Genomic DNA, 12,495 nt, shown 5'->3' with positions numbered 1-12,495 from the left:
TGGCCTTCAAAACAGAGCTCAAGATCAAGCACATCCACAAAGCCCTCCCCAGCTAGTCCAACCTACCAGGGCCTCCCCTTCTGACCTCTCTGAAGTCTTCTGGCTTTTATTTGGTATTCACCATATATTGATTATTTTGTTATATGTGTATATTTTATATGCCTAACTAAAGCACAAGCGATTCAAAGGAAGGGATGAATCGTACATTTCTTTATATAACCCTAACTGACTAGTACGGTGCTTTGCACTTAGAGGGACTCAGTAAATAAGTGATTTACTTGTGGTTTGAAGATGACACAGATAGCAGACAAGAAATACATTATCATTTATTTTAAACACGTTTCTGATCAATACTCCCTTCACAGTGCAGAGACTTAAGGCTCAATCATCAGACCTAGACGAAGTAGGCTCATGGTTAAATCTGCCACTTACTGGGACCTTGAAAAAGTTACTTAACCTGTCTGCATTCAGTTTCCTCATCTATAAACTGGTGATAAACAAAGTACCTACACTTCTTAGGACAGTTATAAGGATGAAGTGAGGTAATACATATAAAGCACTTTCAACAGGACCTGGCAACAGCAATTAATTAATTACTGTATAAATATTCATTATTATTATTACTACATTTTCCTGAAGTTCAACTCATCCAGAATGCCCCAAAAAGCATTTTTGTAAAGTGTGCTGAGCCTACACAAAAAGCTACTGGATTCAGTATATAAAAAACATTTCTCCCTTCTTACTTAGACAATAGGTTGTTCAAAAAGGCATCTCTGGGGCACCTGGGTGGCTCAGTTGGTTAAGTGTCCAATTATGGATCTCACCTCAGGTCTTGATCTCGGGGTCATGAGTTCAAGCTCCACACTGGGCTCCACACTGAGCATGGAGCCTACTTTAAAAAAAAAAAAAAGGCATTGCTAATACTATTCACACAGATGTGTTCAGTTCGTGAAAATATACTGAGCTGCACACTTTCGTGTGTATGTTTCTCTATGTAAACTGTATTTCAATAAAAATTTAGCATTTAAAAAAAAAAGATGTCTACCTCTACCATTAATCAGTTGCCTTAGGTTGCTACAAAATTGGTAATTCTACTGTACCCACAATTTTACTGTAATTCTCAGCAACATTTTGAGTACATATACAATTCAAAAAAATATTTTACCCATGGCTTGAAAGAGGAAGGAAGGCCTTAACCAAAACTGATTCACTATCTAATACATCAAGGCTATACAGAGCCATCAAATTCACCACTTTCCCATGAAGTACCTTCTTCAGTTATGTTTTTTAGTCTGTCCCAGGCATCAGTGAAAGCAGAAAATTCTGCCTCAAACCCACCAAGTATGGCAATACCTCTCGTCATCAAAATAGCACATTTTCCATCAAGCTATTTCTCTCTCTCTCTTTTTTTTTTTTGCTACAACTTTTCAATGAGATTTTTAAAAAAGAGTCTATTTATTTATTTGTCAGAGAGAGAGAGAGTGCGCACACACAAGCAGGGGGAGAAGCCGGCAGAGGGAGAAGCAGACTCCCTGCTGAGCAGGGAGCCTGATGCAGGACTCGATTCCAGGACCCTGGGATCATGACCCGAGCCGAAGGCAGATGGTTAACCAACTGAGCCACCCAGGCGCCCCTTTCCAATGAAATTTTAATTAAGATCAGTTTAAATGCAGAGGCTAAGAGACAAATAACTCTTCAATCATGAGACAAAACGAAACTGCTGACAGAATGGGCAGTTCAAATTCACACTGGCATTTAAAAAACAAAACAAAAAAACTACCAACTTTCTCTTAAGATATTTGCAACGAGGGGGACATGCTGCTGTCCAACCTCATAAACCAAGTTCTGCAAAATGACTGGCACTCAGCCTGTGTCTACAAATGACTCCTGGTCTGAGTTTACGGGAGCCTTCACCACCTCTTACTGGCTTCTTCAGTACAGCAGAGGTGAACAGCACAGATGTAAAACCTGGCTCCTCCACTTCCCAACCACATGACACTGTGCATATCATCACCTCCTCTCATCATCTGTCAAATGGGAAAAATAAGCCCACCCACCTAGGAGCTGTGACTAAGTGAGCTCATGAAATAAGAATATCCTCATCCATTGTTTAGAGTCTGTAATTGTTCAGCCCAGTGCTGGGTTGTGGTGCACACTCAGTAAATGGCAATTATTATCATCACTGTCATCTCATCTGTATGTGAATTCAATAGCCAAAACCAAGAGGCTCATCATTTTTCAAGTCAATGTGTTTCTTGTTGAGACCAGCCGGTTTACAGAACTGGTCCAACAAATTCTTTCATGTAGCTCATTATACAACAGACACAAAGCAAATTACCACAAAATAGGCAAATTAAGCTTCCAAGTTCGTTAAGTAACCCTGACTGGGAACACTAAAGTGATGTGGGGGATCTGATACTCTCACTTAGGCAACAATGTTCCAACCGAGTCTTTTGCTTCTTACCTCCAATCTCATTCTCTGATGGCCTCCAGGAAGCACGGCTCTGGACTTTTTAAAAAATTACCCATTAAAATACATAAATAGGCAAAATTAATACTTCTTAAGCATCCTATGCCAGGAGTGTCACCTGTCAGTAGAAGACCTATTTATTTTACAATAAAGAACAAAAAAAAGCTTCCTCGAAATTCTGATTTAGGACAAGAAAATAAATGTAATCTACGCACAGAACAAAACTAAGTGAGATCACACATCAGCATATTTGTTCTCTACCCATCTCAACACTGAGGTTAGTTAGGCATCCATGTCACTGACTTTAGGATGTCTAGCACCGGTCTAGTAAAATATAACATACGCAAACATACTATGCAATCTTTAGTCAAATATTTTATTTCCCTGAAGAACATAAATACTCACAGTCTGCATTAACCTCACATTTCCTAAATTTTTCCAAACTGAAGAGACTGAAGAAAAACATATGTGAAAACATACAACAAACATGCAATCTATATTCTGCATCTCACCTGTAGTGGCCACGCAGGAACTCAGCAGGGCAAACACGGCCACCACGAAACAAGAAGTCATTTTTATTTCTCCAAAAGTGTGCCCTCTTCCGTCACCTCGGCTTCAGACTGTGGACAGTCTTTGCAAATCAGCAGTGGCCTTAAAAATCCTTCTTTCCAATTTTCAAATTGCCTGTGAAAACAAACATATTTCAAGAAGAAACCTTAATGCAGAAACTTCTTTTCAAAAACATACATTAAAGTGAAATGAAGAGTTTCTAAAAAGTGTAAGACAAATTTATCTTAAAAGATGCCTAGACAACACGCCAGGAAGCTGATGTGGGGGTATTAATTACCTAATAAAAGATTTTTTAAAGCAAATACTTTTCTAAAGAAATGCTTAGTTTTGACATTTTTAAATCTCTGGTTTTATATAAAATTTTCAGGAATACAGAAGAAAATCAAGGTGCACCTGTAACAGAACACCACCAGTTGTCTTGGGCACTAAAGTAATCAATGACGCTTGACACATGAACTCCCCGGTGTCAACAAGGAAACACAACTCTGATCAGAGACTCAATCTAACGTATGGGCCACTGTAAGGATTATATTAGCGCGCACGCATGTGTGTGTGTGTGTATAAAGCTTAGAACAGTGCAGAACACATAATAACCAATCAATAAATGTTACCTGTCCATTCCTTCTAAGGTATATTTATACCAATAAAATGGAGAAATGAGGGTGTGGTTATTTATGTAATCCTTACCTACTATAAAATCAGTTCAATCTTTTGCTTACCGAGAAATGAACACTTCAACAGACACGAAAAGGAGGTAAGCTAAGAAGTGAAATCACGAAAAGAACAAAATTACCCGTCAAGTAGAGGCACAAGTCATTAGTGGCACAATGGTCTTGTCTCAAAAACTGCCTAATTAGATAATTTGGGAAACCACGAAATTGACTTCAATCAACCCTTTGAGTCCAACACTGCCATCACATCACCTCAAATTAAAGGGAAGTCTCCTCTGTGACCTTAAAAAGTCAACAACAGCAGGGTGCCTGGGTGGCTCAGTCCCTTGAGCATCCGACTCTTGGTTTCATCTCAGGTCATGATCTCAGGGTGGTGAGATCGAGCCCCGCATCGGGCTGCTTGAGAGATTCTCTCTCCCTCTCCCTCCCCCTCTGCCCCTTCTCCTGCTCATGCTTGCTCTCTCTCTCAAATAAAGTCTTTAAAAAAAAAAAAAAATCAACAACAGCAAAGAGGATTTGACCCTATTTTTTCCCTTCGAAAATTAAATTTCCTGAATGGATTGATAAGGAAAACTCTCTCCAAAAGAATATGCTATTTCAGCAAACGCTAAGAGCAATTTTCATAAAGCAACACCCCGTAAGGAGATCTCAGAAGAAGATGGCTTCCCGGCGGATTTTTATGGAGCACATAAACTATAACCAGCACGAGGCTTGTGGGAATATCTAATGAGCTTATGTCCCCCGCCCGCAGCTGCAGAGGGTCTGTGGGACTATGAGCATTAATCCAGGGGCTTAAACCAGGTCTGAATGAACCTGTGGAAAGAAAGGCAAAAGGTTCTATTAAAAATATAGACTGCAAATTGCTGACAAGAATATTGGGCAATTATTAAAATGCAGCAATTACAGATATAACAGAGCCAAGCTAAACAGCTGGATGCCCAAAGGCAAACCACAGCGAGTTTACGCCGGATCTTAAAACATCTCCGAGGAAGTCCAAGACAAGTTGAAACTACACACTGCTGCTTCTAACAAAGAGGGAGCTTTTCTTCTTTAGCCTACAAGTCCCTCCGTAAAGTAACTTGTTCAAAAGAAAATAAACTGCAAAGAGTTTTTGTCTAATCTTCTCAATGTGGTGACAGGACCCTAAGGTGGAGGAGAAGAAAAAGGGAAGCATGTCATTCCCATTCTGTGGGACTCCAATTCTGGCTAAGACATGCGCACATCAGCACCTTAACGGACAACCTAGGGATCAGTTTCCCCAACTAGAGGCGTGCTGGATGATCAAGGCACCCAGAAAGCTGTAGATCTGAAATAAAACCGAGGAAATACAAACTCCTCTGTTTTTCTCTAAGGTTATATCATGCTCAATTTGCAAAGATCAAGGACTCCTCACCCTGGGTTTCTAAACTCACTGAATATCTTTGGACCTTATAAACTAAAAGCTTCCTTTAGAAATGTAAATAAGGTACTCTGTGATCTTGAAAGAACAATTTGGGGTCCACTGTGCAACAGTCATTTTGTCCACATTGCAAAGCAAGGTGTTCCCCTCAAAGGGTACCAGTACTTTTAGTATCTATAAATGAGCAGAAAAAAATTGAGAGCTTAATGTACTTAAAATACACACATACACACACACGCACACATGAATGTGATGCTAATTCTTCTAATTTCAGAGTGTCTATTTCTGAGGCCATTAAATGGAGCATGCTGCCCCACATTCTCTAGTGATCCAAGAGCGTGCACAGGTAAAAAGCAGGATTAGCTGAAAAAAACCCCTCCCCAAATGAAAACCATCATGGGTTAAACCAATGTTCAAAAGGAACTGGCTGGGAATAGTATTCCCTGGGTTGATCGGGATGCTTTTTTAAAAGGCATATCTTTATCTTAGAGGAAAAACGTGGTAAAATGATGTCTGGCAATAGGCTAACAGCCAGCAAGAGAAATTACTAACTTCCCCTTACATGTCTAACACAGCTGGCTATATACATGGATTATTTAAGATCAAAACTTACAATGAACTTGGAGTAGATCAATTTCTCAGTTAAAGGAATTGGCATGCTAGAGATAAGTAACAGCTTTTAAAGCTGGAAGAGAGCAACACGATTTCATTGACGAAGAGGAACCCAAACTCCAAGCCCAGATCTTGCCCAGGGTAACACGCCAGTGCCAAGACCAGAAACCACGCCTTCCCATGGCAGGCTCTACCTCTCAGATCCAGATCTGTCACCACAAACAAGGAACCATTTTCTCCCTCTCAATTTTCAATCTCTGAAATGAGAAGTTTTTCCAAGAGAGGGAGCAGCCTGCCAGGGCTGCCATCACACAATGGGACTTGCACACTGACATATACCCTCTGCACAAATCACTGATGATCACAAACCGTGACTTGACTTCAGGACTATAGGTGGCAACTGTAACAAACAAAGAATCCTTGGTAATGCTGTATGACCCCAAGTTCTCTGCAAATGCAAAGGGCAAGATGAAGCACAAACCTGTGCACTGCCGTATCTTTTTTTTTTTAAGATTTTATTTATTTATTTGACAGAGATAGAGACAGCCAGCGAGAGAGGGAACACAAGCAGGGGGAGTGGGAGAGGAAGAAGCAGGCTCATAGCGGAGGAGCCTGATGTGGGGCTCGATCCCATAACGCCGGGATCACACCCTGAGCCGAAGGCAGACGCTTAACCGCTGTGCCACCCAGGCGCCCCATGCACTGCCGTATCTTAACACTAAGACTACTCAGCTCCCAATCAGGGAAACAGTCAACAAATTGAAGATCTTCAAGACAGAGATTTATGGAATGGAATAAGAAAAAAATTACCATTCCCTAAACTCAGACAGTAAATAACACCTGAGCTTCTGGTATCTTAAACATGAAATTATTTTTTAACAGATCATTAAAATGTTTCTGGTCTGACATGTAAGTGAATTCTGGAGAGACAAATATACTGTTAAGTCTGCAAACAGTTAAATAAAAGCTGGTAGAGGAATTGTTCTGATGGTTATTCAACATGTTATTCAGGGGATTTAGAAACGAGGCAGGATGGATGACATCAATATCTAGCTTGGCAGCCTGTAAAAAGGGGTATACAGGATGCAGAAGAGATACTGTTGTTTGTCTAATGACATTTGGATGCCCTCTGAGACCAGTACACAGAAAAAGCAAAGCCACCTTACTGAACCACAACAGCAACTCTCAGATTTCTCTACTATTAAGAGAAACTGGTAATCCCAAATCCCCATTTTCAGAGAGATTTGGCAAAAGGGGAAAAATCCTAGGTTTGGATAAGAAATCTTTGGAATCGAGTCACCTAGGTGGCGCAGTCAGTTAAGCATCCGACTCTTGGTTTCAGTTCAGGTCGTGATCTCAGAGTCCTGGGACTGAGTCCTGAGACTGAGTCCTGCGTCCAGCTCCACGCTCAGTCCGGAGTGCGCTTAAGTCTCTCTCTCCCTCCCCCTGCCTCATTCTCTCTAAAATGAATAAATCTTTAAAAAAATAAAAGTAAAAATAAAAAAAAAAGTTTTTAAAGAAATCCTTGGAATCCCATTCAAACACAATATTCAACAAATATTTACTACTATAAACCAGGCACTGTGGAAAACACCAAGGATATAGCAGTGAAAAAAGGAGCCAAAAATCTTGCCCTCATAGAGCTTATATTCCGGATAGAAGTAAAACCACTTGTTACATTAGGTAAGATATTTAATTTTCTGAGCTTCATTTATTTATTCCTTCAGTAAGTCGAGTTATTCTCCACGCCAGGCAATGGGAATATAATGGCCAAGCAAAGAGATATGTTCTTTGTCCTCATGGGCTTAAAGTCTGATGGGATAAACTAACCAATACTCACAAATTTGTAATTAGATGCTATGATAAGAGCTCTAAAGGAAAAGTACCCACAACCTGAAGGGTAAATAGAGGTTTAAAAGGGTGAGGGATGACAGTACAGGTAGAGAAACCATTACAGGTCCCAGGTGCTGGAGGGAGCAAGGCTGCAAATACGAAAGGGAAAGGAGACAAATAAGGTTCAAGAAAGCGTTTAAGCAGGGAAGTGGTATGATCTATTGGGTTAAGATTTCCCCAGGACAGGGGCGCCTGGCTGGCTCACTTGGTAGAGCTGTGACTCTTGATCTCAGGATCATGAGTTCAAGCCCCATACTGGGCGTAGAATTTACTTTAAAAAAAAAAAAAAAAAGATTTTCCTGGAAAACAGTATGGCGATTCCTCAAAAAATTAAAAAAAGAACTACCATATGATCTAACAACTCCACTTCTGGGTATATATCCAAAGGAAGTGAAATCACTATGCTGAAGAGATACCTGCACGCCTATGCTCCAGCCAAGACCTGGAAACAACCTAAGTATCCACCAAAGATGAATGGATAAAGAAAATGGAGTATATAGACACAACAGAATACTATTCGGCTACACACACACGCACACACACATAGGAAATACTGCATTTGCAACAGCATGGATGGACCTCATGGGCATTACGCTAAGTGAAATAAGTCAAACAGAGAAGGACAAACAGTGTATGAGCTCACATGTACGTAGAATCTCATAGAAACAGAAGAGGGCCGCTTGGGTGGCTCAGTCAGTCAAGCATCCAACTCTTGATCTCAGGTCTTCATCTCAGGGTCGTGAGTGCAAGCCCCACGCTGGGCTCTGCACTGGGTATGGACTCAACTTGGAAAGAAAAAGAAAAAGAAAAAGAAAAAGAAAAAGGAAAAGGGAAAAGAAAGTAAAAGAAACGAAACAGAGAACAGACTGGTGGATGCCAGAGGTAAGGGGTGGGGAAAATGGGGGGAAGGTGATCAAAAGTACAAACATCAGTTGTAAGATAAATTAAGTCCTGGGGATATAATATACAACATGATGACAACATGTTAACAATACTGTATTATATATGTGAAAGTTGCTAAGAGAGTAAATCTTAAAAGTTCTCATCACAAGAAAAGAAATTTGTAAGTAAGCTGGTGAAGAACATTAAGTAAACTTATTGTGGTGATCATCTTGCTATATACACATATATATCATTATGTTTTACACCTTAAACATACAGAACACTTTCTGTCAATTAGACCTCAATATAACTGAAAAAAAAAATTAAAAATAAATAAAGCTTTCCTTGAGTACCCTATGGAGAATAGACTGAAGGGAGCCCAGAGTGCATGGAAGATCCATGAGACTCTCTTACAGCAGAGGGGTGCCTGGCTGGCTCAGTTGGTAGAGCTTGGAACTCGACCCTGGGGTTGTAAGTTTGAGTCCCATGTTGGGTGTAAAGATTATTTAAAAATAAAATGTTTAATAAAAAAAAAAAAAAAAGACTCTCATAGCAGATCAGACAAGAAAAGAGGTTTAGATCGGAATGGAAGACTGGTTTCTTCTTCTTTTTTTTTTTTTTATAAGATTTTATTTATTTATTTGAGAGAGAGAGAGAGAGAGAGAGAGGGACAAAGAGCACATGCGTACACAGGAGCAGGGGGGAGGGGCAGTGGGAGAAGCAGGAGAAGGGGGGGCAGAGGGAGAAGCAAGGTCCCCGCTGAGCAGGGAGCCCTGCCGTGGGACTGGATCCCAGGACCCTGAGATCATGACATGAGCCAAAATCAAGAGTCAGACACTTAACCGCCACCTAGCCCCCAACCCAACCCCATCTCTTCATTTTTAAGATGAAATTCCAAGAATCAAATGAGATTATACATTTAACAGCAGAAGAGCTATCATTATTTGTCACAGTTGACTACCTGTACCAAAGAGAATGATCCTGAGGCCTAAGATTCATTTAAAGTCCCAACAATCTGTGGCTGCGAGTGGACTACCTTATATATGGGAAGGAATTCCACATGAAGACTCAATGGGAAGGGAGGCAGGAGGCACAGAGTTACAAGATGTGCAGAGAAGCTGAACTCTACTCTCCCCAGCAAATCCAGGGCCTGGCCCACCCTCACCCTTGACTGAGAGTGTGACCAACACATCTGTGGCTGGCCCCAGCATGCTTAGTTTCATTGGGGCTCACCTTCAGTCCGTCCTTAGAAGCCCCTCTGTCTATCCCAAGCACAGCAGACCTCATTGCCCAAGTAAATATGGCAGAAAGGGGAGCGTGGGCATGGATACATTTCACATTGTTGTGAAAGACCACATTTTGTTCAACTTCACCAACTAGGATTTTTCACCCACCCTAGCAATATTCCAAGAACCACTTTTCACATTTAATATTTTTGCATTCAAAGATTTCTGTGTTTTTTATTTTAAGCTAAAATTAATAGAGAACTGTACTTAGGGATTCCAAACCTGGCCTAACCAGGCATGTTAGGTTGGACAGCCTCTACCACCCTCTTAAATGGAAGATGTTAATGACATTCTGATTGTAATATAGGAGACGGAATATGGGCATGGTACCTAAAACACCACCAGGCCCACACAGTACATTTAAAAAACAAAAATACTTACTGAGGTTTTTTGTGGTTAAAATACCCCTAGAATTTCAAAAAAACAAGCAAACGACTAGTAGCAAAATAATATAGTTTATATCAAATTTGTATTCATTGGGGATTAGACTTCATTGTTTAGAATTTCAAAAAAAATACCTATGTTACCAAAAAACGATGACTCCAAACTCAATGCAAGATAGGAGCCCTAAAGATAGTCATAATATTGCAAAGCTGTTCTTAAAGGGTGATAAAGCTACTGTCTAAACAACTCTGGTGTAAGTTACAGGGATCTGGCTGCATGGCCCTCCTTGACTTTACCTTACGATTCCCAAATTAGCTTCAGGGGTTTAGCCGGAGGCTGAGGAACTCAGCCTGGCTCGGCCACCAACCTAGCTGCCTGGAGTGAGGAATCAACTATCACCAAAAGGGCTTATTAAATCACGAAGCTGCAATTATTCCAGCAAAAGTCAGCACATCTGAATATCCTCGGGACACCAGTAGTCATAAAGGCCCTAGCAAGCACTAAGCCATTAAAAAAACTTGGGAAGCTACATCTATTAGATCTCCATTAGACTATTTTGCATAACATACAGTAATTTACTAAAATATTTTAGTCACATTATTATATTCACAGGGATTCAGCAAATAATATGAATTCAGAATAAACACTTCAGCAATAGACTATTCTATTCTGCCAATTGCAATTAAGCACTTATTTTTTTCTTACACTCACTGACTTCCAAGATAACATTCTATCTCCTAAATGGGGGTAATCCCTCATTAAATTTCAGTTATTTAACTGATATTATCTGGTAAAGAGAGGGCTCAGCTACCGAGGCATGTGAAACATTAAGAATTAAAACCCTTCAATGGTCACCCACTGCTGTCAAGGATAAAACCAAAACCCTTCCCATGACTGCTGGACGTTGCCTAGTTAGTCTGACCTCACCCTCTGCGTGCTGCAGCCACAACTGCCTCAATTCAGTCCCACAAAAGGGCCAAGCCCTTGCTTCCAGAAGCAGTGTTCCAACTGTGCTAGAACTCAATGACCTTCCTTAGTCTCCCTAACATGGCCGCTTACCAACATCTTTAGGTCTCAACTCCTGCGTATAAGCATTACTTCTTTAAGGAAGCTTCCTATGATTCCATCAGATGAAGTTAAACTTGGACACCTGGAATGTAGTGCAAGTCAACTCTGCAGGTCAATGTTTATGTGATTATTTCCTTCCACGTATGGCTTTCCTACATCTGTTCACTCTAGAAAGAAGGATCTCAGTCTGGCTGGTAGTAGTAATAGTCTACCTACGTGGCATACAGTAGGCATCCAATGAAGGTCTCACAATGGGTAGCAAGTATAAAACATGACTGTGTACATTCCAGTTAAAAGCATGGAAGGATGGTGAATTACCAAAACATTTCTCAATAATACCTGACAAACCAACAAACAAGAGCTGTGTATAAGAAAGAGCCTATACCTCAGGCAGCTTCAAAGGAACAGGAGAGACAGGAGTTCTGGCATCAATGTGTTTTACACGCTCAGACAAGTCACTCTATTCTGGGCTTTAATTTCTTCATCTCTAATACGAAGAGATTGAACAGGAAAATCTTTTATTCTATACCTTACTTACAATTGTCATTATCTGGACTAACAACTAATCTGGAATCCCTCCTATAAAATGAGACTTTGAATACGCTTGTGGAAATTTGAAATACATGATCATGTAATGGCTAGCACAAATGACTTCACAAAACTGGAAGTATTATCCAAGAAAAACATTCATTTTGACAATATAAGTGTAAATAAAATACTAATACTACAGTAGCTATTTTTAATACATAGCTTATATAAACAAAAAATATTTAAATCATTATTTTCTGAGCAGTGTAGACATACACAAAACCTGAATTTTGTCAGATCTGCCCATTTTATCAAAACTGCCATTTTGGCAGCATCTGGATGTATCGGTCAGTTAAGCCGCTGTCTTGGGCTCAGGTCATGATGCCAGGGTCCTGGGATCAAGCCCTGCATTGGGCTCCCTGCTGGGAGCCTGCTTCTCCCTCTCCCTCTGCCTGCTCCCCCACCTCATGCACACACACACACTCTCTCTCTCTCTCTCAAACTCTCAAATAAATAAAAAATCTTTAAAAAAAAACAAACCCTGCCATTTTTATTCTATTCCTCAAACTCCATGAACTCTACTCATTCCCCTCACCTCATTCTAAAAACCATTCTGATTAATCCCACCCACCGTGAACACAGTCTCCTTAACATTTTGTGTATAATTTGTTCCATGTTATCTTCTACTCAGAGCCGACTCAGAACGTTAGATATAGAGAACCACCACTCCAG

At 40.4% G+C, this 12,495-nt stretch overlaps 1 protein-coding gene across 4 annotated transcripts in view; it reads right to left on the bottom strand.

The window, feature by feature from the left end:
• The window catches only part of TGFBR3 (transforming growth factor beta receptor 3), a 193,911-nt gene that overhangs the window by 168,402 nt on the left and 13,014 nt on the right, over window positions 1-12,495 (bottom strand). For all 4 annotated transcript variants that reach the window (XM_026497623.4, XM_044383648.3, XM_044383649.3 and 1 more), the window contains exon 2: window positions 2,983-3,154. In XM_026497623.4, the coding sequence (XP_026353408.1) occupies window positions 2,983-3,043 (61 nt within the window). In that variant the 5' untranslated portion in view covers window positions 3,044-3,154. The remainder of the gene's footprint in view (window positions 1-2,982; window positions 3,155-12,495) is intronic.

The sequence above is a fragment of the Ursus arctos genome, unplaced genomic scaffold, assembly GCF_023065955.2.
Source record: "Ursus arctos isolate Adak ecotype North America unplaced genomic scaffold, UrsArc2.0 scaffold_12, whole genome shotgun sequence".
Taxonomy (NCBI): domain Eukaryota; kingdom Metazoa; phylum Chordata; class Mammalia; order Carnivora; family Ursidae; genus Ursus; species Ursus arctos.
Note: the sequence above shows the minus strand (reverse complement) of the source record. Positions and strands in the feature narration are given on the sequence as shown.